The following is a 24877-nucleotide window of genomic DNA, read 5'->3' as shown; positions in this document are numbered from 1 at the left end:
CACGTACCGCAAAAAAAAAAAAAAAAAAAAAAAAAAAAAAAAAAAATTGCTGAGCTAAAGATGTCAGTACCAGGAACAGGGAAGAAAGAATTGCTCTGAGCAAAAATTCCAGCATCATTCTTGACTCCTTTTGGTCATATCTGACACCTGCTCCATCAGCAAACCCCAGTGGCTCTAGCTTCCACGTGTATAAAGAATGCAGCCACTTCTCACCACCTGCACCACTCCCGGGCCGAAGTCACGACCATCTCCCTCTGGATTATTATTTTATAACTGGCCTCTCCTCTGTCTTATCCCTCCTGACAACTCACGGCCCACCACCATTTAGTCAGTTCTCATGATGGCAGTGGGGTGATCCTGTTAACACATAAATTAAATCATTCTGCTCAAAACCCCCTAATCGTCTACCAGTTCACTCGGAGTAAGAGCCAAACACCCATTAGGCCCTCCGTACCTCAGCCCAGCATTGCCTCTCTGAGCTCAGCTCCTGCTGTTTTCCCCCTCACCCTCAGGAAAACACCCCAGGAATGCTCCTGCCTCAGGACCTTTGCACTAGCCGTTCCCTCTTCCACAGTGTTCTCCCCACAGATATCAACACGTCAGCTCCGTCACTTCCTTCAGGTCTCTCCTGAAATGTCACCTTCTCAGTCATGCCCTCCACGGCCACCTCATTTCAACAGCAGCTTATGCTCCCCAATATTTCTGTCCCCCTTCCCCACTATATTTCCTCCTTAGCACTTGTCACCACCTAGCATACTAAATATTTTACCTATTTTTCTTGCTTATTGTCTCTGTTCTCCAGTTGAATATAAGCTTGACAAGGGTAAGCACGATGAGGACAGTGCTTTGTGTCTTTAACTTGTTAAAGACACTAATTCTGGAAGAGCACCTGGCACATAGTAGGTTATCAGTTAATATTTCTGGAAGGAATGATTGAATGATTGCTTATTGATACTGGATAAGTGACTTGGCAAGTCCTTGTACCTTTATGGATTCACAGAGGATTGGGGAGAGGCCTGGGTAAAAGTGGTCGGATGATCTGCTGGTTCACACAGTTTCGTTTCAGAAGAGTCAGGGAGGTTAATCCCGGAGCCCTCCCATGTGGCCATCTAGCTGACATGTAGGCATTGTTACATGTGCAGCTAGTCTTGCTTTTAGGAGAAAACAGTGCAGGAAGGCAGTTCCTCAGTCATGTAGCTCCAGGGCAAGCCGAAGAGAAATGAGAATGAGGTGGGGTTTAGGCAGAGAATTTATTACCACAGTTTCACTTTCTCCTGTTAAGGAAGCCTTCTCTGTATATCAGTGTTTCCTGCTTTCCTTGATCAGGAGTTAAATGAGATTGCTTAAGCTATTTCTTTTAATTAATTACTTGTGCTTCACCCAATTTCACATGCACTCCACTTTTTCTGATGATTGTTTGAGGTGTAAGAACACAGACAGTCTTCTGACTTATAACAGTCCTATTTACAACTTTTCTACTTTACGATGGTGCAAAAGTCATACACATTCAGTAGCAAACATACTTTGAATTTTGATCTTTTCCCAGGCTAGCGATACGTGGTACTATACGCTCTCGTGCTGCTGTGCATTGGCAGGGAGCCACGCTTCCAGTCAGCCACGCAGTCACCAGGGTAAACAACTGATACGTTTACAACCACTCTGTACCCAGACAACCATTCTGCACATTCAGCACAGTATCCAATAAGTTACATGAGATGTGCAATACTTTATTATAAAATAGGCTTTTTGTTAGATGTTACCCAACTGTATGCTAATGTAAGCGTTCTGAGCGCATTTAGGGTAGGCGAGACTAAGCTATGATGTTTGGTAAGTTAAGTATTTTAAATGCATTTTTGATTTATGATATTTTCAATTTAGGTGGGTTTATCAGGACATAACCCCATTAGAAGTCAGAGCAGATTTGTACACTAAAGGGAGCATAGATAGAAAAATGGGATATCAAGTTAAAAAAGTAGCTGGTTTCCATCAGATGATAACCCACAGCCTTCTAGATGGTCAGGCCATGGCCTTCTGCGATATTTGCACTATGATGGCAGAACCAACCATTTTTAAGACTTGAGTATTATCTATTTTAGGATTTGGTGGCATTGGTGGGATGTTGTTGACATGGCTTCCCTGTACTTGAGAGTGTGCATCGCTTGGTCCCATTTTTGGAGGGTGGGGGAAGACTGGTTTAAAATGTTGCTTCCTACTAAACATGCAGTTATGGGCTTGGAAGAAATAGTTACGCATGCTAATCACTCCCAAATCTGGATATATTTCAGGGTGTTTTCACAGTTTTCCCCACATAACATCTGTACTTAAGAAGCCTCACTGCTATTGGTAAAGTATTGACTTGATTTCTCTGCTCACATCCAGGGCACTGCATGGTACTGCCCTGCTCTCCCTAGATCCCCTGCCAGGCACTCCCTTACAGGCCTCTCCATTTTCCATGAGTGTGAGCTCACACAGCCATTCATCTCCAGGTGGTTATGTTCACCATCACTGACAACTCCCTCCGCATCTCATACACACCGGGCTGCTCCCCTACTAAAATTTTTCCAAAGCCACGTGTTACACGTTCCTTTTCTCTGCCATGCTCCCAGCTGTTTTGTGCTGTTTTGATCTGTCTGTTTGCACAGCGCTGTCAGATCATATGCATGAAAGGTGGATTGCTGACATGAATGGTTTTGAAAACGTTTCCGTAGAGGCTACCTCGGTTATCAGTGGGGAGGAGGAGGTCAGGGACTCCTACTTGAGTCTTTGCCAGAAGAGGACTTGTGTACACTGACAAAGAAACCCATTGAAATGTGATCATGATCTCTACCAATATATAAAGGATATGGTAGTCTCTACTAAAGAAATAATAATAGGCAGTAGTGACATAGAAAGGCTTAAAAGTATATGTTAAAAAGGAGATACTTCCAAGCAAGACTCAGGTAAACAGAATTGGTAGCTTACTCTTGGTTACCAAATATTCATCAGCAAGAGACACAACCAAAATTGGCACACTGGAGAAGGGCCCTTGGATGTCCTGCCCACAGCTATCTGGAGGACTGGATGGAATCCACTATCCTTCATACAGCCCACGTTGGCCTGGTCTTACCTAGATAAAGGATAATTTGGCAATTTTTTTTTCACCTAAGCAGATAAGAAAACCCAAGGCCCATGGCTCCTTAGCTGGACAATGATGGCAAAGTAGAAAAGGGAAGAAAAGGGAAAACAAACTAAAAAGATGGAAAGCACTTGTGTGATAGGAAAGCACTTTTGTGATAAGAAAGAACACAGAAGCTTTATTCCTAACAGCAAATTCTTCATAATGATGATCTACCCTTTTTAATCACTTCTTCAAAGGAGAAACGTAGCTTCTGTTTGCTTCCCCGATCTTTTCCCACCAAGTTTGCTAATTTGACTGTGGATATTATAAAGACAGGCCATGAAAACGTGTGGCATTTAATGTTGAAAGTCTAGCTTGAAAGAGAACAAAAAATGTATAATACACATATTATTACCTTAAAAGGAAAATCTGCCATGTATTTAATTTCAATCTATTCTTTAAAGACTTCACATAAAAAAATTTCACTCTATGCCCATAGCCGTATATAATAAAGAGTGTAATGAATAAAGTACACTTTTTAAAAAGTCTGTCCCAGGCCAAGATATGTGGGTATGATGCGCTATTTTCAGATTTTGTTTTCTTTAATCCTCCAACAAAGATTGGTCCCAACTTTGCATGCACGCCTTATGTTATCCAAATATCTCTGCCAATCTTTCACATGCTATCTTTGGCCAGTGTTCTCCTTGAAAGATAGCTGGAAAAAATATGCTTTTCTGTTTGTTTAATATCTGAAGAAGAACTGCTACAACTGAGGTTGGCTTTATCAGCTCAAGCATTTTGGGGATGACTAGGTCTCTCTCTGGTCCCACCCCTCCATGAAACTAGAGATCCGCAATTGTTTCAACACATAGATTTACTTTGGATTGTTTTTCACTTGTCTAATCAAAACATTATTTCATGGTAATTATTTGATGTGTCAGTACCCTAGTGAAACTTTTATATTGATATCTTCACCTTAGAAACAATAAATCACATTTTTCTCCAAAAAATAAACATTCATAGGCAAGCAACACTCTAAAATCCTTTGTAATCCTGGCTTTCTTTAATAAAGCCACTTAGCCCAGTCCAAAAAAAAAAAAAAAAAAACTCCAAACCTTTCCTACTCTTCTCAATATTCAAGTTCTGGAGTTTAGAGTTTTGTCTCCTATGTGCTTTGCCTCTGCATTCTCGAATTCTCAGTGCTTTCTACTCCAAATAGCTGTAGGACTCCACTTAAATCCCATCAGATTCTTTTTACAGCTGAAATAGGAACCCTGAGGTCATTTCTAGGCCAACCCTGCTGCCTAATCTGTGAGAATGTCATCACACCTCCCCCTCCCAATTATTTTTAAACTCAGCTCTTCAAAGTAAAAAAGTGTAACAGAGCCCATAGAAGCAGAAATGCTAGAACTTGCCTTTTTCTTTTTATCTTTCACAGGAATGGCATTTTTAAACACCAGCTTGTGTCAGACATTGAACAGTCTCCACCCAGGAATGAATGTTTTGATTAAAAGTTATTTAGTATCTCTAGCTCCTTGGAATTCTGCCTAAAGCTGGAGATATTCTTAGCTGCAGGTCTTGTGCCTTCTTTGACCAGATAGAAAAATGGCTCAAAACCTAGAGGGAATAAATGGCATTCTCAAAATAGCTACTTGATTTTATATAGGTGTTTATATCATAGAGGATCCTGATGTGTTGTGAATTAGGAATTAGAAAAGAATGCTGGGATGAGAAGGAATATGTCAAAGCAGCATCTTTCTATAGCTCTGCTCCTACGGCCATTGATTCTCAGGCTTTTGCTTAAACTCGGGTTTAGAACACTACATTCGTATGGCAGGCCTCTTTACATAATGTTTCTTAACTTGAATGTGTATTTAAATCAACAAGGGTTAAAGATATTTAAGCAGGTTGGTAGATAAAATATGATCTAATTTCTAAACTACTTTTAATGTAAAATCATGGGGACAGATTCTCATAGCATCTAAACGTGCATTTCAAAAAAGGAAAAAGAATAACTTTATTCCAAGGATGCAAATAGAATTTTGACTCAAGTTATTTTCGCTTCAGAGGTAGCGTTGCTCTCAGTACAGCCTCGTCTCTTTAACTATCATCCTTTTGAGGCAAAATATTTACAGAGAATTGAATTATTTTTCTAGCTTTCCAACAGCATTTCATGCACTGAGATATTGATGTGACATAGTTAGAAGTTGGGCCCTCGGGACCTGTATTGTGCAATGGCATTGTGCTGCTATCATCAGGAGATGCCATTTTTTCCAGGCCCCAAGGTCCTGTCTGTACTTGTTTACAGGTCATCTGGAATAGCAGCTAGTATAGGTTCAGTGGCATGAGTGTTATCGCAGTAACCTTGGCAACAGAGCTAGCTCTGATTTCAAAACCTCACATGCTGTATCATAAAATTAGATAGCAGAATTGACATTTTGCTACATGTCTGTCATATAAATTAAACTCTGAGAATGATTTTTTTATAGCCATGTGCCTTAATATGGAAATAGAAGGCACCAATTAGAAAAAATTTTATACATATATCAATATGTACTGTTCCACATTTAGGTGGTGGACACATTTTCTCAATTCTTTCCCTATGATTTTGAACCTGAGATACTGCCATATTATTCTCACTGTGCAGAATTCTTGGCAGCTTTATTTTATGATCAGGCTGAAGCTTACAGCAGAGCTGCATCAGATATCCTATATAAATAGGATTATGAATAATAGAAAACTCAGCTCCTAAAAAATGTAAAATTCAAAGCGTTCTTGACTTTACTGGATACCATTATTTATGCTGATTAGAAGTAAGACTGTGCACAGAATATTCTGCTAACTAAATCAGAAACCCAAAGACAAGACATGCTTCCCTTTCATTTATATAGTTATGCATATTTTTACACACATTATATTTTCCAGTACCCAAGAATCTTTGATAAGATCTTTATTCCAAGGGCATTTTAAACATGCAGATTAATACACTCATCTGCTTTGAGTCCTAGGGTCCTCTTTTATAATTTGTAAATATTTTAATGTCAGGATTTTCCCCTCTATTTGTTGTGGTCTGGTGCAGTTTTTCTTGGATATAAATTTAAATACTCAACTTGTGAATTACATTTAATGTAAGCACCCTGCAGTTTGCTGCATTGAAAATGATTATTTTTAGAAATTTTATGGTTGCCTGGATATATTTGTTTGTCTTCATTGATATGTAGGGAGAGAAGCTCATTAATGATTTAAAAAGATGGTGTTTTGATTCATCGACTTGATTCTTCTCATTATATAAACAATAAAGGCAACAAATTAACATCTAATAACATTGTAAGTTTATTTCTGAATGTAGCTGCAAAATAGTCTTGAATCCTCGGTTATAACTTTTTCTATTCTTTATATTCTTCTGCCTCCATGTTTTCAAAGTCATCATTCTGCATATTTGAACCTAGAAAGATGGTTTATAATTCTTATTAAAGATACCTTTTAGCAGTTATCTGTCAAACACCATAATTGACAACTGTTTTGTAAAACAGTTCTTTGGCTCCTAGAATGATAAGTTATTATATAAAACATGGAAGATCCTTATGTCACAACTGACTGTAGAGCAATTTTCCTTTTTTCCATATATCTGCTCTGTGTCATATATCACATTTGAGAAGTCTGCTGCCAACATTTTCTCATCCATCTTGTTAGCCGTCTGACTAACTCCAGCTAGTTTTATGTTAAATACTACCTTTTTGCCTTATACCTAGCAAAAAGTCGAAATTCCTGTAAATTCAGGACGTTTTCTTTTCCGAAAAAGATAAGTGGATGTGTTCTCTCCACGTGTGCTTAAGGGAGAAGAAGGGCAGAAATCCTTCTGTGTATTTGCCGACCCTGTACAGCAAATACCTGTTACATTTTTTTGCAATGTTTAAACTGTTTGCTTTATCTCATTGAGTCATCATCACCTTTCTGTTTACAGTGGCAAATGGTATTTTTTATTCTTTTCTTTTATCTGGAAACTATTTCTTGCGATGAACAGAAATAGTTCAGCATGTGGTGGTTCCAGACCTGAGTCTAGTTTGGATAACCATCTGTACTGTAAAATAACATCATTGGAAACCTTTCAATGCATAGGCCTTCTGCAGTGCAACATGGAAATGAACTCAGGCTGTGTGGGCGCTGGAATGTGGAGGCTTAATGGGCTGTTTGCATGACACCAAGATGTATTTTAATATCTGGTCTTTTTTTTTTTTTAAACTGTGACATGCTATGGCATTAGAATGGATGGGGGAGGGGAGGAACCATCATGATCAAAGAGAAAATACAAGTTAAAAGGCAATACAGCTTCTTCTGTGATTTCCTTTTAGGTCCGATGTTGTGGTCCTCTGTTTTTCGATCGCCAATCCTAATTCCCTAAATCATGTGAAAACGATGTGGTATCAAGAAATCAAGCACTTTTGCCCTCGCACACCTGTTGTTCTAGTTGGCTGCCAGCTAGATCTCCGCTATGCTGATCTTGAGGCTGTTAATAGAGCCAGACGCCCTTTAGCAAGGTAAGCTGAGGGACTCAAGTGTTTCACTGTGCCGGCCAAATTAAAATTTAGAGGTAGCAGATGTCTCTGTAGCCTTGGGTTCTGTTCTTCAGTGGCTCTGGGGCCCCATCAATCAGCCATACGCTTTAGGTTTGCTTGTTAATCATGGGGGGGGGTGTCCCTGACCCCTGTCATGCTTTACCATCACCTCTTAGGCAGGAACCCATTTTTGTAAAATGGTTGACCAGCGATTGAAGTGAATTCCCTAATTATGATATGGAGTGTATAAAAGTGCTTTGAACTTTGTAAAGTATTAAACAAAATGTTAGCTACTCATAATAATGTCCTTCTGGAAATTATATTATAGTAAAGTTAACTGACATTCAGAGCCATCAGCCATCATTCTTGCCCCCGGGAACATCAGGTTCATGCCAACACATATATCCAGGTGTTTTTAATCTTCTCATTTTCCTCCATCCAACCTCTGAGAGTACTTCATTCCCAAGTTGGCAGTGTCCCGTTTTTAAAAATTATATAGACCTATGTTTGCAAAACTGCAACACTGCTTTTTAAATGGCTCAAGGGGTGATATGTTTAGAGCGTCACACGTTTAAAATACAACTTGAAGGAGAATTTGTTTCAGTCTGTATAAAATGTGGATACCAATCTTGGTGGAGGGGGCATGGAATAAGAGTTTTTCCAAAAGCTGTGCTCCTTCAATATTCTCTTTTAAAAAATAATTTTATACGTTTTATGCTTAACTCCATTTTTTGCTGGTGAGCATAGCTTTTCCCAGAATGTTGATATTAACACCTTCCTTCCAGGTAGGTACTTGCCTTAATAGGGATGTTAGAAAATTTTATACAGATACGAGTTTTTATGCTCTCACAGCAAAAGCAAATGGTACTTTGTTGAGATCATTTCTGATGTTCTAGGTATGTCTTGGATGAATGTTCTGAAAACAGTTCATGTTCCTTCTATTCTTAAATGCATGGACTAGGAATTGAAAATCATAAGCCACGTAGAAGGCAAGAGGACTCCTGGCCAATGAGAGATTAGCCCCTGGCCTGGGAACTTTCTGTTTCCAGGGTTAGGATAGCCGGGCCTCACACCGTGGGTGTGCGGAGGCCTGGAGGAGAGTGACAGAGCCCCAGGGGGCAGTCCCTTCCATAGACAGCTCTGAGATTTCATGAAGGAGGTGGCATCGGAGCTAAGCCTTCAAGAGATTCATCAGTTAGTGATGAAGTTAACCCTTCTTCCTCTCTGCACTTCCCCTCCGCCTTTACAACAAGCTGCAGTTTTCCCTCTTTTCCATCTAGGTCCTCAAACCCAAATTCTCCCCAGTATTCTTATTGCTCCTAAGGCCGGTGCCTGTCACACACATCACCCTTGGTCTTGTAAGCCAAATATTTATTTAGGAAGATCATCTCCTAAGAGTGTGTCTCAGAATCAAGGATGTGTGTGTGAAGAGTATAACGACAGATCCCATCTTGCCTACATTCTGGAATCCATCTGTGTCTTGACCACGGTTATGCCATAATTACAGCACTATTCTGCCAGTACTGCTTCCAAACATTTGGCTTCCTGGGGTTTGATTAGATTGTAAACGGGCCTTGTGTGCCAGTCTAAAGGGTGTGTAGACTTTATTCCATGGGCTCTGCGGAACCAGAGGAAATTTTTTAAAGAACTGCGGCTAAGTCGTACTTGTATTATGTAAGGAATCTTCGTGCAACAGTGAGGGCTGTGAGTGAAACTGTGGAGAATCTAAAGAAAGATGAGTTAAGAGGCTTATGTACCAGTCCGGGCAAAAGATGATGAGGGCCTGACTGAAGAGTGTGGAAGTAAAGAGAAGCGGTGAGATAGGAAAGAAGGCTCACAAACCTAATAGAGGAGACTTAATGAGCTGTCGGACATGGACCATTTAGTCTAGAACCAGGGAGTTCTAGACTCTCATTGCTTAGGAAAGGTCTCTCAGCAACTTGCAAATGTGACCTTAGGCAAACCCTTTAAACTCTCTGCCTCAGTTGCTTCAGAATGTAGAACAAATATAATACCCATAGAGTTGCTGTGAGGCTCAAGTGAGAAAATGAATATGGATTGATTTTTAAGGTATAAAGCAAAATGTAAGCATAAGGGGATAATGATGAAAATGATGCTGGTGACAGTGGCAATGATGATTAACAGCTAACATTTATCAAGCACTTACTGTGGAACAGGTGCTATGCTGGGCAAATATCTCATTTAAACCTTCCAGTCGTCCTTTAAGATGCAAGTACTCACCATTATTCTTCCTATTTTACAGTTGGGAAAACCAAGGCTTAAAGAGGTTAAGTCACTTGCCCAGGATCACATAGCTAGCAAATGGCTGATACTTGAGTTATTGTTGTTACTACCAGAAGCTTTTCTTTTTTTCCTGCGGTCATAAGTCCTTTATATTTGCAAGTCTTAAGGTTGGTAGATTTTTCAAGAGTCTGGTTAAAAGCCTGAATAGGATATGCTTAGATAGGCCCTGGTTACTCTTTTCTTTCCTGAAATAAGACTGATTCTAATTTTTAAAGTATTCTATTTCAGGCCCATAAAGAGAGGGGATATTTTGCCCCCAGAAAAAGGCCGAGAGGTTGCAAAGGAACTGGGCATACCCTACTACGAAACAAGCGTATTTGACCAGTTTGGCATCAAGGATGTGTTTGACAATGCAATCCGAGCCGCCCTCATTTCCCGCCGGCACCTGCAGTTCTGGAAATCCCACCTAAAGAAAGTCCAGAAACCTTTACTTCAGGCACCATTCCTACCTCCAAAAGCCCCTCCACCGGTCATCAAAGTTCCAGAATGTCCCTCCACAGGGACGAACGAAGCCGCCTGTTTACTGGACAGTCCTCTGTGTGCTGACGTCCTGTTCATCCTCCAGGACCAGGAGCGGATCTTCGCACACCGAATTTACCTCGCTACCTCCTCTTCCAAATTTTATGATCTCTTTTTAATGGAATGTGAAGAAACCCCCCATTGGGGCGAAGGAGCCTGTAAGCAAGAGAAGCAGGGCAGGGGTTCCCAGGGGCGGGGCCTGAGTCTTGACCCGGACGAGGAAAGGGAGGAGGGCACCCCAAGGACACCTCAGGACGATCAGTGGACGTCCTCGAGCCAGCACCTGTCCCAACAGGAGACCCCGGTGCTGGAAACCGAGGGCTCGGCGGCGGAGACGCAGACCCTGTCAGGCTGGAGTAAGGGCTTCGTTGGCATGCACAAGGAGATGCAGGTCAACCCCATTTCAAAGCGGGTGGGCCCCATGACTGTGGTCAAGATGGACCCATCTGTCCAGCCAGGCCCTTTCCGGACCCTGCTCCAGTTTCTCTATACTGGGCAACTGGATGAAAAGGAAAAGGACCTAGTGGGCCTGGCTCAGATTGCAGAGGTCCTAGAGATGTTTGATTTGCGGATGATGGTGGAAAACATCATGAACAAGGAAGCCTTCATGAACCAGGAGATTACGAAAGCGTTTCACGTCCGGAAAGCCAATCGGATAAAAGAGTGTCTCAGCAAGGGGACCTTCTCAGGTGAGTGGGTCCAATGGCAAAGTCATCGATACCTCTGGTTGCCTTTTATCAAACGTTAGCCAGACACGAGGAGGGGAAGGGTAACCATCGCTAGCACACGTGAGTCCTCTTCCCCCACGTCCCTGAGCTACATGTATTTTACTTATTTCATTCTCACAGACTTGAGGGTTAAATGTGATGATCTCCGTTTTGCAGATGGGGAAACTGAGGCACAGAGAGGTTAGGTAACTGGCCCATGGGTAAATGATTGAGCCAGGATTTGAATGCAAGCTGCCCCCTAAAGCCCCATGCTGTCACAGTGCTTCTCAAGGGTAGGTCGAGCTACCCCTGAGCCTCAGCCAGTCAGTCTGATGCTCACAATTGCCCTTCAGGATTCCTTCCCTGATCAAGTCTGTTTTGACCCTTCAGCACACACCCATGACAAAAATCAGTGACCTCTGTTCCCGAGGCCACTGAAATCCTTGAGGCCATTTCAGTGAACCCCTGCATTCCCATCTGGAAAGCCTCATCTGTCTCTAATCCCTCTCCTTTCACTTCTCACCCTCCTTTACTCTGCTCATCTGTATCCTTCTTGCCCCTTCGTCGTCTTTGATAACTATGCCGAGGGCTGCCCACAGCACCCTTATGTAATTGCTTAAGCACCCTGGTGGCCTGTATCCAAGATGGGCGACTGGCCCCGTGCTTGTCCTATCTTACAGGCTTGTGCTATTTTTGTTCTGTAATTGTCCTCTCTGTGTATGTTTCATTGTAAAACTTTGACTTCCTGACTTCTGTTTATAGGGATACTTCTATTTTTCTCTTTACCTTTCATAATGCCTGTCATAGTAATATACATGTAATAGGTGGTAGCTGAATCTGTTCATTAATTTTGAAGCTTTGAGTAATACTTACTCCAGATTGACCATCATGGTACAGAAGCAGTCTTGAAAGTTAATGAAATGTTACAAACCCACGGTGAAGTAAACGATAGACCTTAAGTGAAAGTGATGAAATCTTCCTTTCCTTACTACGGAGGTATATTAACCAAATACAGTGTGGGAGCCTCAAATGGATTCTGTTTAAAAAAAAAAAGCAAACCTATAAAATACAATTGGGGGTCATTAGAAAAATTTGAATATTTGAACTAGACAATGGATGATATTAGGGAATTATTCCTAATTTTCTTAAGAATAATAATGGTATGGTTATCTAGGAGAATGTTCTTATTTTTAGAAAATTCTTTATTAGTAAAGTAGTTAGGAGTGAAGTATCATGCTGTTAAAAAATGTCTACATAAATATAAAAATATATATATAAATATATGTACAGCTAAGGCAAACATGACAAAACGTTAAGCATGTGAAAAGCAAGTTGTCGTACTATTCTTTCCACTGTTCTCTATGTTTGAAATTTTTCATAATAAGGATGAAAAATATTCCTCTCTTTTACGTTACTTTATGGTTCAGAGAATTTGTGTTGTGACCCTTTGTGTAATTTTAACTGCTTACTCCTTAATCCTCGGAGGACACGGTGAGAATTGGGTGTGCCCAGGGCGGTGGGGCGGGGGGTGCCGGGGAGGATGGGGAGGGGTGGACACAACATCAGTGATTAAAGGTATGGAGGAGAGAAGACGAGAGATGTAGACTGAGGCGCGTGAGTGGAAGTCTCTCCGGGAGGTTGGCTCACGCTTGTGCTTCCTCCATCCTTGGGCAGATGTGACATTTAAGTTGGACGATGGAGCCATCAGTGCCCACAAACCACTGCTGATCTGCAGCTGCAAGTGGATGGCTGCCATGTTCGGCGGGTCGTTCGTCGAAAGCGCCAACAGTGAGGTAGGTGCCTTCCGAAAAGCCCAAGCGGCATCTTTATGAATGTGCGTGTGTATTTATATTAGAAAGTGTTTAACTGGCCAGAGGACTTCGATTCTTTAACTGCTAACTTGGAATAGGTTTGTTTGTTTTGTAATTTTTCTTTTTTTTGGCCACACTGCCGGGCACGCAGAACTTCCCCGACCAGAGATCAAACGTGGTCCCCTGCAGTGGAAGAGTGGAGTCCTAACCACTGGACCGCCAGGGAAATCTGCAATAGTTTTTTAGGCAGTGCTTCAGTGTCAGGTCACCGTCTTCTTAATTCTGCAATTATGAGGAGCTGTTGTCTGTCGTTCACTTGTTCTATGTGAGCCCCTATGTGCTCCTGTATCCTTTCATCCTCAAAGCTCTCCTTGTCCCTGAAAACGTGCTCAGCTATATTTTTTAACAAATGTCACCATGCAAGGTACTCTCAAAACCACATCGAAGCAGGGCGGACTGTCTTCCAGAAGGTGGAGACTGAAAAGTGTCTTTAGTCACTTATGTCCTGGGCTCAGCTCTGCTAGTAACAGACGGGGGAATCTTAAAAAGCCACCTCCTGGTGCCTCGGTCTCCTTATCCTCAAGATGGGGGATGTACTAGGTCACGCTCGAGGTGCCTGGAGCTGCAACTCTCCCTGAGGCTCTGCCCTGATCTGTCTCAACTCTAGGGTTTGTCAACTCTAGGGAAACAGTAATGGAGCAAAGGGTAACTCCTCTGAAAGGCCTCTTGGAGTGCTTGTTACATCTAGTAGAAGCCAGTGGGTAACCTGTCAAACGCTGGCCCTATCTCCAAAAGAGGGATATTCTTACAGCAGAGCAAGCAGTATCTTGGAGACCCTGTATCTCCACCTTTTTACAAACTGTTTGGAAAAGACAGAAAAATTCCCTTCAAGCGTTTCTAACTTTAGTCTAGAGATAGGCATTTTTTTCTGTCGAGTTTTGCACAAGCTTATTGTCCTAAGAGGCTTGTTATGCTTATCTCAGCATCTCTTCAAACTTTTAACAGAAATACAGAAAACAATAGCTAACTTTTCCAAGGTGGGGGCCCTCACACCAGAAATCCGAGCACTCCCTTTGTGACCCAGACATCTGCATTTGCATCCCCAAGTAGGGAAACAGAATCCTAGAATCACAAGCCAGGATAGCCAGCTGTCACTAGGCCACCCTCCTGCTTCCAGAAAAAACTACAGCTGCTCCTAAACCAACCCCCAGCCAAAGACTGTCTGCTATTGGGGGAAAAGATGTTAGAATTATCCTGATGACCTCTTCTGGTGTCTGCCAGCCTTTGTAAACCAGGAGGTCCTTACCTGTAGCTAAATGAAGTCTTTCCTGGGCCATCAGAGGTGTTGGGGTGCATCGTTACTGAGATGACAGCAGCTGGTAGAGGCCGCCCAGTGAAGAAAGGGCTGTGAGGCTCAGATCCCCCAACTCCCCTACGTAAAAAGCTGAGTGGCCTTGGGCAAGTGACCACCTTGCTGAGCTCCAGCCTCCCCATCTGGAAAAGGCGATCATAACCCATAAAGTGGTTGTGAGGTGTGAGAGTTGATACTTGCAAAGCACGTCGTAACCGCTAAATGCAAAATGACCTCAGTCCTATTCGGATGCCGGTAGCGTTGATGATATTCCTTCCCTCTCACTTCCAAGAAAACTGGGGGAAGCCACCAATTCATAAAACCTCATTCAACTGGCACGTCGCCGACTTCAGTAATCTCCTGAGATAAAGAGTCCAGAGGCTCGCTTCCCTTCTTTTTCCAGCTCGCTGAAGTGTGTGCCGAGATAGCCTGCTCTTCACCCAGCGGAGAAGTTGATCGAGGTCAGGAGCCCATTGTCCCACACAGGGACACTGTCGGAGCTGACCTCACAAATGCTAATCCCCTTTATCCCTTCCCAGAATGGACTGTAATTGTCTCCAGATTAAAATGTGCGGGAGAGGTGACCAAAACAAAAACTTGGCAGCCGATGTGAACCACATGTGTATGCGGCGTCACAGCCTCTCCCAGGGACGGCACCTGTTTAGCTTCACCCTGCCCCCCACCCCCAAAGGACTAGGTCACTCTCCATTGAGAACTGCAGCTGAGCCCGATAGGGATGTAGAGATTCAACCCAGCTCAGGAGACAAAGGCCATGGAACCAAGCAATCAAAGGTCTGTCAGGGCACCTCGTATACGAAGAATGGCCTGAGCTGTGGATATGTCCAGCCTTTCCCGCCCTTTCTCGTGATTTCCAGGGTAGACTGTAATTTACCTAGTTATGAACTCTAGTCTCAGCTTGACCTTGGGCAAGAGGCTGACCCTCTTTAGACCTGTGTCCTCATCTCTAAAATGGGGACCACAAGAGAACCTTTTTCAAAGGGCAGGTAAGGCATGAGGATATGCGTGTAAAGCATCAGATTTGGTTCCTAGAACACGCAAAGGCTCAAGGAGTGTTGGTGACTATTATCCTGGAGGATTCTTGTTAAATTGTTTCCGTGAGGAGCTCAAGATCTTTGTCCCCCAAAAGCCTTCAGGTAACAAGCCCCCAGTTCCCTTCCTAAACTAGCAAAGTGTAGTAGAGATGGTTATGGTGGGTAAGAAGAGGCATTTGGTTAAAGGCTCAGTAAATGCTTAATGCTTAATTTAGGCGCGTATTCACATGGGCCTTTTCTTTCTAGGCCACCTTTTAACTCTTTGTCTTCTGAAAATCTGACATCCTTCACAAACTCCAGCCTCTTTTTTTTTTTTTTTTTTGCATTAATAGAATTCACATGCATATCCAGAAAGGAATAAAATATGCCCACTGATGTTCCTTTAACTTTTTTTGTCATTTAATATTTAAGAAGACACTGTATTTTACTTCTGTTTTTCTCATTACTTTTAATGTAGCAGTAAGCATAATTTTCTCCCCAGAGGTACTCAGCAAGTGGTTCATTAAAAATGCATGCCCGGCTTGTAGGAAGCAATGCTCTGGATCTAGAATACTAGAATACTTTCTCATTCTCTATGAGACCATCTCTAATTATAAGCCTGATAGTCTGAGCTGATCTTCACAATTAAAATTTTAAACCAACTAAACTGGAATATGGGTCGTTGTTTAGGGTAGCATTATATTCTTATATTTTTTAAAGCTACATTCAGCAGGTAGGGCATAACATTTTTAATTCCATTTCTTTTATTTGTATTATTTTTTAAATTTCTATAAAAACGGTCTCTCTGTTGCTATTCAGTTCATTATAAATGTTGAAATCACAGAAACAGCCTTTTAAAGAAAATCAGCAGTGAGGGGAAAAAATGCATGTTCTGAAAGTGTTTTAGTTTTTCCTCATTTGCTGGTTACTTCTGAGGGTCCCTAACATTATTTGCCAAAAAGAGCCATTGCTTTAAAAAAAAAAAATGTTAGTGTTATATTAAGCAAGAAGGAAACAGTAGGTCATGGTTGATTACAAATGTCAGAATGCTCCGAAGACAGTGGAAGTGTTGGGCCAGGGCTGCTTGCTGGAATCCTCTGTCATCTCCGGCTGCCAGAAACAATTTCTTTTCATTTAGAATGTCCATTTTGCCATTACTTAGAACACACTCTTAGCAAAAATTGCTAAAGTCATCTGGGTATCTTCAAAATCCATAATCTCAAGTGAAGAAAAGCTTTAGATGTGATCTATTCCAAACCTCTCCCATGTCACGGATGAGGAGACTGAGGTTCAGAGAGGGTGAATGATTTGTCAAAGGTCACAGAGCATTTTAGCAACAAATCTCTGGGCCTACCCCAGCCTCTTGCCCTGTCCTCCAAGCTGTTATTTTCAGAAACAGCAGACATCCCAGTCCCTGAGAGAACAGGTGCTCATAGGAAGCTCTGAGGGACTTTTTTATATTTATAATCACTAACACTTTAGAGCACTTAGCACTTTGTAAAATGTATATATTTTTACTATCACAATGGCCCAGATTTTAAAGTTTCACAAGTTAATTAACCTTCAGTTATCTAAAAGGTGTACTAATCCAAGCACCATTCTAGAGAAACGAAATTTTGCCATATGTCATTTGCCAGATTTGCCATAAATAAATTCATGTCTGTGTAAGATAAATGCGTGTGTACATAAACATATATACACACAAATATAACCAGTGTTAGATTCACTGGAATAGCAATTACAATACAACAGCTTCTTTATTTTAAAATGATATAAGTAATAGTTTCTACTTGCCAGGTTTTATTTATTGTAGAGGTTGTGCTAGAAACTTGAAATGATCACACTTGTCAAGTCATTGATGGTAGTAACCCATGCAGCTTATTAATAGAATCATAATTGTTTTCGCTCTGTCTGAGAGGGGAGGGGGTAATTTTCTTATTATTTCTAGGAATTTTTCTGGGCCCTCCCTTTGATACACTTAGGGAAACTCTAACTGTCTGAAAGGATATTCCCTCTCTGAAGTGGCTGGTGTCTATGCAGGAAAATTATATAGATGGTTGCTATAACTTAAAACAGTTCTGCAACCACACCACTAGAAGACTGCAATGGCCACAAGGCCCTTGTAGATTGTGGAGGCATTTTATGTGTGTGTGTGTGTGTGTGTGTGTGTGTGTGTGTGTGTGTGTGTGTGTGTATGTGTATATATACACATACATACAAATATATGGAGAGAGATTAGATATATAGTATAGATGTAATCATATATAATATACAGATACAATCATATATAATTCATAAATGTAATCATATATAGATATATATTTTTCTATGCTGTAAAGAGAGGTTTATTAAGTACCAGAATTAAGAAGTGTATGACTGTTCATCCTTTTGAACTTAGAAATCTAATTCTAAAAAACTGTTAGTGAAATAAGGTGCTGTAATGTAGCTTTCTTCCTTACCATGAAGGGTTTCCAGTCCTGCACAGCAGTTCTAAACATAGACTTTAGAATCACATTTCCTGGGTTGAAATATCAGCCCCAACCTCCTAGCTCTGTGACCCCGGTCACCAGACTTAACCTCCCTGAACCTCCATTCCTTTATCTGTAAGATGGAAAAAATAATAGTCCCTTCCTCCTAGGGAGGATATAAGGATCAAAATAGATAATGCATGTGGAAAGCTTATTAGCACAGTACTTTGTGCATAGGAGGCCTTCTATTAGGTTAATTCTTATCATCATTCCAAATAGCAAGCACTAGTGGCACCGTTCTGTTATGCCAGGGTACATCTCGTGGAGTTAGAAACCTAAAGTGAAGAATACCTACTCTAACGTGTATATCCCTGTTGATCCAGGCCCAGTCATTCAGAACTCTACTTCCCAGGCAGTCCCTGGCTCCCCAGCAAACTCTAGCATGTAGGAATATGATCAACAACTACAGGTACTCAGGAAGGAGATCGGGGGGGGGCCTCCAGGGAACCATTCCCCATACCCAGCCATCCCCCTAGATGTCCCAAGCACAGGTTTCTCTGGATTCTCTGCATCTGCTGATACCTGATAATGTTCCAGTAGTTCTATGTCTGTGTCATAGGAAAAATAAAGTGTGTATGTCATGCTAACATATACTTTTTAATTTTTTTTTAATTGACGTATAGTTGATTCCATGCTAGCATTTAGTGAAAGAACGTTGGAATCAGGCCAGTAACTGTGGCAACTAGGATGGCTGCTCATCCTCTGTTTTGACGTCTTAGAGAGCTGGGCTCTGTCGTGTGTCAGCAACAGTGCAGTTTGCAGCTCCCCCCCAACACCTGTCATGTTGCTAGGAGATTTCTTTCCCCACAATAGAGTATTATAAGGTACTTGGCAAGGAGGGCCTATAATGTCATCATACATTTACAGCCCATTTGTCTGATTTATAAGCCCAAACAGCCATTTAAAAATTCCAAATCAGGCTTTGTCAGGCAGCCCCACTCTTTTGTCATCTACAAATCAAACGGTTATGTTTAAAGCCATAAATAGTAAATGACTTCTCTGCACAGCCTCAGAGCAAGGTGTCCCAGACTCACTAACCATGAATCACACACAGTGGGGATATTTACAAGCAGTAGAGCCTGAAAATGTGCCCACTGCTTTCTTCAGCAGAGCTTACCTTTTCAAATAACATTTCAGGTATATCTCCCGAACATAAACAAGATGTCAATGCAGGCGGTACTGGATTATCTTTATACCAAGCAGTTGTCACCTAACTTGGACCTGGACCCACTGGAACTAATTGCCTTGGCAAACAGATTTTGCCTGCCACACTTGGTTGCACTTGCAGGTAAGGCTGATGACTCAGGGCCATGTGGTGTCTGACTGTCATATTTATCAAAATCGCATTTAAGCAAAAATAAGATTTCCAGGGAATAAAACTTAATTTTTCATCACCCAGTATAGGACTGTCTGGTACAGGGTGATATGAACGGATCAAATGTATCAGACAGCCCAGTTCAATTCAGCAACTATTTTTTAAGCACCTACTTTGTAGTAGGTCCTGCTGATGCAAGTTTAAAGCTGAGTAATGCATGGCCCCTGCCCCCGAGGCCCATGCTCTATGCCCTCTGCCTCATTTGTGGGTGGACCACAGAATTGGAAATAAAGCTGTCGTGTCCATTTATCCCCATAATGTGTGTTCAGACACAGCGTCTAAGAAAGAGGCAAGGGGACCTCCCCGGTGGCACAGTGGTTAAGAATCCGCCTGCCGATGCAGGGGACACGGGTTCGATCCCTGGTCCGGGAAGATCCCACATGCCGGGGCGCAACTAAGCCTGAGTGCCGCAACTACTGAGCCTGCGTGCTGCAACTACCGAAGCCCACCCGCCTAGAGCCCGTGCTCCACTACAAGAGAAGCCACCACAGTGAGAAACCTGTGCACTGCAACGAAGAGTAGCCCCTGCTCGCTGCAACTAGAGAAAGCCCATGCACAGCAACGAAGACCCAACGCAGCCACGAAAAGAAAAAAGAAAGAAAGAGGCAGTAGGAGGCAGTGGTTAAGAACATAGGCTACAGATCCAGATTGCCTGGGTTCAAATCGTAGCTCCACTATTTACTGGCTGGGTGATTTCCTACTTGATTTAACTGCTCTGTGTCTCAGCTTTCTCTCTCTTTAAAATGGGGATCATAATATTCTAGTACAGAGTTATGAATATTAAATGAGTTAAGAGATTATATATATATAAAGAGAGAGAGAGTCCTTAGGAACGGTGTCTGGCACCTAGTAAGCGTTATGTAAGTGGTTTTCTTTAAGCTATTTTAGAAAATGTTCTGACATTGTCAAGATCATTTTGGGAAAAAGAGAAAAAGGGAGACTTGGTTTAACTTCACAGAATCTTATGTATCATTTCTAGATTTGCTCAGTTGGTAAGCCAAAGCAGGTCAAAATAAGATATACGCTTTCGAATATTTTTTCTCTTGAATTTAAACCTTGTGCTTCATTCACCAAAGGTGTCGATTAGCAATAAGGATGTTTATTGCTACATTTAGTTGACTCCTGTTAACTATGAAAGCAGAATAGTGCCTGTTTTCCTCACTGGCTTATCCCCTGCACACAGAAAAGTGCCTGAGCATATGAGGTTCTCAGTAAAGATTTGTTGAATCATTAAATGAAAATGAATGTATGAACAAACCAACCAGTCATATCTGCCCTTGACTTTCTGCCAGTGTCTTTAGAGAAAAGACTTATTTCTCTGTATTCCAGGTTTCTACTACACTCAACCAACTGGAGATCAAAGTTTTCTCCTTACCTCCCTTCTTCACCAGTTGGATAACAAGAGATGGTTGAAGTAGTGCTATTCATTTTTTTAAATGGTTTTTAACCAATATACCTGAAGTCATAGATTCAAATGAGTATTGCTGCTTTTTAAATACTAACTCTAGGAGGCTGCAATGGGCAATTCTTTTTATCAGAAGTAAGAGTCCCAAGCCATTTGACTATCCAGTTTTTACAAGTATTTGTCCTTTGAAAATAAATTGAATTTTTTTAAATAGTCAGAAGTAATTTGGAGGCAAATCTGTTGAACAAGGTTTGCGATCAATCTTGAAGTAGTGCCATTTTTGCTTAAATATTAAGTGTGGTGATGAAAACATGGGACTGATTTCTCCATGAAAGAAGCTGACCTCAAGAAACCTTCTTGTGTGAACTATAGACTTCTATGTATGTTTACTTTTCTTATTAAATGCTGTTATTAACTGTTATGATTATTTAGTAAATAGCTTCCTAAGGTGATTCCTTTAATCCTTTATATAGTGTTTGGTGTGTAGTATAGAGTGTTTAGACCATAGTGTTTAAAAGTCAGTTTCTGGGGTGAAAATGCCTTGCAAGGCAAAGTGTTAAATGAATATCAAGAAATATTGCAGTTCCCTAAAATTTAAAACCCAGTGACTGGACTTCCCTGGTGGCACAGTGGTTAAGAATCTGCCTGCCAGTGCAGGAGACATGGGTTCAAGCCCTGGTCCGGGAAGATCCCACATGCCGTGGAGCAACTGAGGCCGTGTGCCACAACTGCTGAAGCCCGTGCGCCACAACTGCTGAAGCCCGTGCGCCTAGAGCCCCTGCTCCACAACAAGAGAAGCCACCGCAGTGAGAATCCCGCGCACTGCAACGAAGAGTAGCCCCGGCTCGCCGCAACTAGAGAAAGCCCACGCGCAGCAATGAAGACCTAACACAGCCAAAAATAAATAAATAAAATAAATAAATTTATTAAAAAAACAAAAAACAAAAAAACCCAGTGACTCCTCTGGGAGATTTAGTTCCAGATAGTTCTTTGTCGATCGAGCTGAGGAAGCTTGTGTCAAAGAAACCATCCCAATCTTGATACCCTGTTGACCAGATGGGGGTGTACTGACTAACAAGTAAGTATGTATCAGTAGAACCAGAGCAGAAAGTAAGCATGATTTGGACCATATACTAGAAGAACAGATGCAGTGCTAGAGATGAAAAAAGAATACCTCAGCTTCAAGGAGCCAGAAATGCCGGGCCAAGACTGTACCCACACGTCAGCGCCAGAGGCGGGCGACAGCCTAACAGAGGCAAGAGACAGCTCAGTCTCAGAACCACAGTTTGAATTCATCTTAGAAGCCTGGAACACAGCTTCGAAGCAGAAATGGCTCTCCCTCTAGACCCGTCTGACTTCTGGCTGAAGTTCCCCCCCAGCCTTTGGAATCTGAGGTTGAACATGTCCCTTGTCTGCTGCTGAGACACACATACACAGTCACAATTTTAATTGCCCATTTGGACTCCTTCCGGTTACTCAGTCTCTCCACGGTCAGAGAGTACTGAGAATTGGAGGGATGTGAATGGGGAAACTGTCAAGCAGGAAGATATGACGGAGTCTAGAGGATTCTAGGCAGGAACTGGCCTTTCCAGAGCAGCACGCTCCAATAGAACTATCTGCAGTGATGGAAACTTTCTGTGTCCGCATTGGCCAATACACATGAAATGCGGCTTGCGCGGCTGAGGACCTGAATTTTTTACTTTGTTTACTTTTAATTATTAATTTCAGTTTAATAGTCTCAGGTGGCCAGTAGTTACCGTATTGGACAGAGAAGGTCTGGAGGACTCTGGCTATTTCAGAAGGCTACCAAGTATCCCCGGAGTCGCTGGTGCGCTGGCTGGAGACCAGGACCCCCCGTACTGAAAGGCCGCGCATCAGAGTGGGCCCTAGATTCAGTTCACATGGAGCTGTGACCCGTACTCCTCCCCTCTTGGCTGGTCCCGGACCACGGCCTCCAGGCACTAACTTTCTTCTGCTTCCTCTCCTCCCCAGAGCAGCACGCTGTCCAGGAGCTGACCAAGGCCGCCATGAGTGGCGCGGGCATTGATGGGGAAGTGCTCTCTTATTTGGAATTGGCCCAGGTTTGTAGCAATTTGCCTTTCACCTTTTCAGTGTGTTCAACCAGTTCATTGAACGCTGATAAAACATTCCACTGTTGCATCTGTCTAAATAAAGATGTCACCACCACCGAGTCACAGAGGCCCCCCACTGTGTGCAACGAGAGAAGATCTGAGAGTTTTACGTTTCATGCACAGTTCACCCTGCTGGGCTTTGTTTGAATAAAACAACAAGGACCCCACCCACACGCCAGCCCCCTTGTGCCCCCCTCTCCCTGCCCCGAGGCACCAGCTTCACATGTGGGAGGACACTCAGGGCATGGGAGGAGAAGGCATTATCTCTCCTTTTCTGAACTCTCAAACACAGACTGGCCGAGATCAGACAGTTTCTAGAATTTCGTGAAGTCCAGTGATGGATGCCTCACGTCTCACCGCAGCTCTCCTGGGTTTTTTTTTTTTTACATCAGTACTTGTTACTGTTGACGTTGTGATTCCGTAATCCCTATACACACTTGCCCTCTTCCTCTACAGAGGGTCTGAGATCCAGCCTCGGCTTTGTCACTATATAACTTACTTAAAGCACAAAGCTAGGGGCTTCCCTGGTGGCGCAGTGGTTGCGCGTCCGCCTGCCGATGCAGGGGAACCGAGTTCGCGCCCCGGTCTGGGAGGATCCCACATGCCGCGGAGTGGCTGGGCCCGTGGGCCATGGCCGCTGGGCCTGCGCGTCCGGAGCCTGTGCTCCGCGACGGGAGAGGCCACAGCAGTGAGAGGTCTGCATACCACAAAAAAAAAAAAAAAAAAGCACAAAGCTAAACTCTGCCTCAGTTTCCTCATCTGTAGGAAATAAGGATGGTAATTCACACCCTGTCAACCTTACAGATTATTTTGAGAATCAGGTGGGAGAGAATGTTCCAGAAAGAGCACCGAAGAGAGGAAGCCCTCTCATAATACAAGGCACGTATGCAGAGTTATCTAGTCCCTGGCCTAGACTTACTGGCAATGAGTTTACACTCTGAAGGAACTAAGAATAAACTCTTTAGTTTTTTCTGTGGCCCATTAGGTTTGGCTTTCTTCATTCCCTTTCTCAGGGCAGTGGTTTACTAAGTCTTAGGTCAGGCAGTTTCAATCGAGATTTCTCAAAAGGGAAAACGGTGGATCAGGACTTCACAGCAACCTGCTCATTCTGACTTAACATTCAACAAGGATTTGTTATTTTCTGCCCCTGTACCAGGCACGACCCTAGACAAGAGGACATGGAGATACAAACACGGTAGATTCTCTGCCCTTGGGGCCATCCTAGGCCACTGAGGGAAACAGACACAAGCACAAATTATGAAAATCCAATGTGAAAAACAACCTCATAGAGGTTACAGTTAACACTGAGAACAGACATCCATCACAGGTAAAATCAGCAAGGCCCTGTCAACACTGACTGTCCAAATTTGGAATTTGGGGGTGTTTTGAAACAGGCCTGGAGAGCAGCTTATGACTTGTGCCCTCTCCAGTAAGTATTCCGCCTCGAGAACAATCAAATGACCCAGAACTTCATACAGGGCCGGCCACTTGAGGTAATGATTTACAGTTGTGTCTATTTGTTTGCTTTGAGTTCCCACCCCGTGCCCTCCCCCGACCCCGCCCACACATACACCCTGCAAAGAAAGAATATGATTCCTGCTAAGCTCTGACAAGCTTTGGCAGGAACAGTTTAGGACAGTCTCCCACATCTTAGCTCATTTGTTAGACCCTAACCCAAGGGGTAAGTTTTTAACAGTCAGCTTGGGGACGGGTGGGACCCTAATCTGTTGCATTTTCCTGTTTCTGGGGTGTAAATACCCCTCCCTGGCCAACTTTAACAACTTGAAGTCACCGAGCTCAGAGTACAGAAGGGCTGCCCCCAGGGATGCTCTTGAGCAGGTACAAGCCAGCTCCAGTACCGCACTGCTCTGCTCTGACTTTCAGAAGGAAATCTATTATCTAGAGAAGTTGGGGGCTTCCCTGGTGGCGCAGTGGTTGAGAGTCCGCCTGCCGATGCAGGGGACGCGGGTTCGTGCCCTAGTCCGGGAAGATCCCACATGCCGCGGAGCGGCTGGGCCCGTGAGCCATGGCCGCTGAGCCTGCGCGTCCAGAGCCTGTGCT

The 24877-nt window shown here is 42.8% G+C and overlaps 1 protein-coding gene and 1 long non-coding RNA gene across 14 annotated transcripts in view; one reads left to right on the top strand and one right to left on the bottom strand.

Annotated features, from left to right (window-relative positions):
• LOC114484559 (uncharacterized) overlaps positions 1-15090 on the bottom strand; it is a 36405-nt gene extending 21315 nt beyond the window's left edge. Inside the window, exon 1 of the long non-coding RNA XR_003677631.1 lies at positions 14301-15090. This is a non-coding gene — a long non-coding RNA (uncharacterized lncRNA). The remainder of the gene's footprint in view (positions 1-14300) is intronic.
• RHOBTB1 (Rho related BTB domain containing 1) overlaps positions 1-24877 on the top strand; it is a 72646-nt gene that overhangs the window by 43830 nt on the left and 3939 nt on the right. For 9 of the 13 annotated variants that reach the window (XR_003677627.2, XM_024115679.3, XM_024115676.3 and 6 more), the window contains 5 exons: positions 7450-7635; positions 10186-11165; positions 12858-12976; positions 19042-19192; positions 22677-22765. Coding sequence is in view for 11 of the 13 variants with exons in the window: in XM_024115679.3 (XP_023971447.1) it covers positions 7450-7635; positions 10186-11165; positions 12858-12976; positions 19042-19192; positions 22677-22765 (1525 nt within the window). In the remaining 2 variants the exon portion in view is untranslated. Of the gene's footprint in view, positions 1-2285; positions 2344-7449; positions 7636-10185; positions 11166-12857; positions 12977-19041; positions 19193-22676; positions 22766-23620; positions 23696-23972; positions 24827-24877 lie in introns of those variants that run through there. The other 4 variants (XR_003677629.2, XM_028481600.2, XM_028481598.2 and 1 more) reach the window with 4 other exon arrangements.

This window comes from Physeter macrocephalus, chromosome 20 (assembly GCF_002837175.3).
Source record: "Physeter macrocephalus isolate SW-GA chromosome 20, ASM283717v5, whole genome shotgun sequence".
Taxonomy (NCBI): domain Eukaryota; kingdom Metazoa; phylum Chordata; class Mammalia; order Artiodactyla; family Physeteridae; genus Physeter; species Physeter macrocephalus.
Note: the sequence above shows the minus strand (reverse complement) of the source record. Positions and strands in the feature narration are given on the sequence as shown.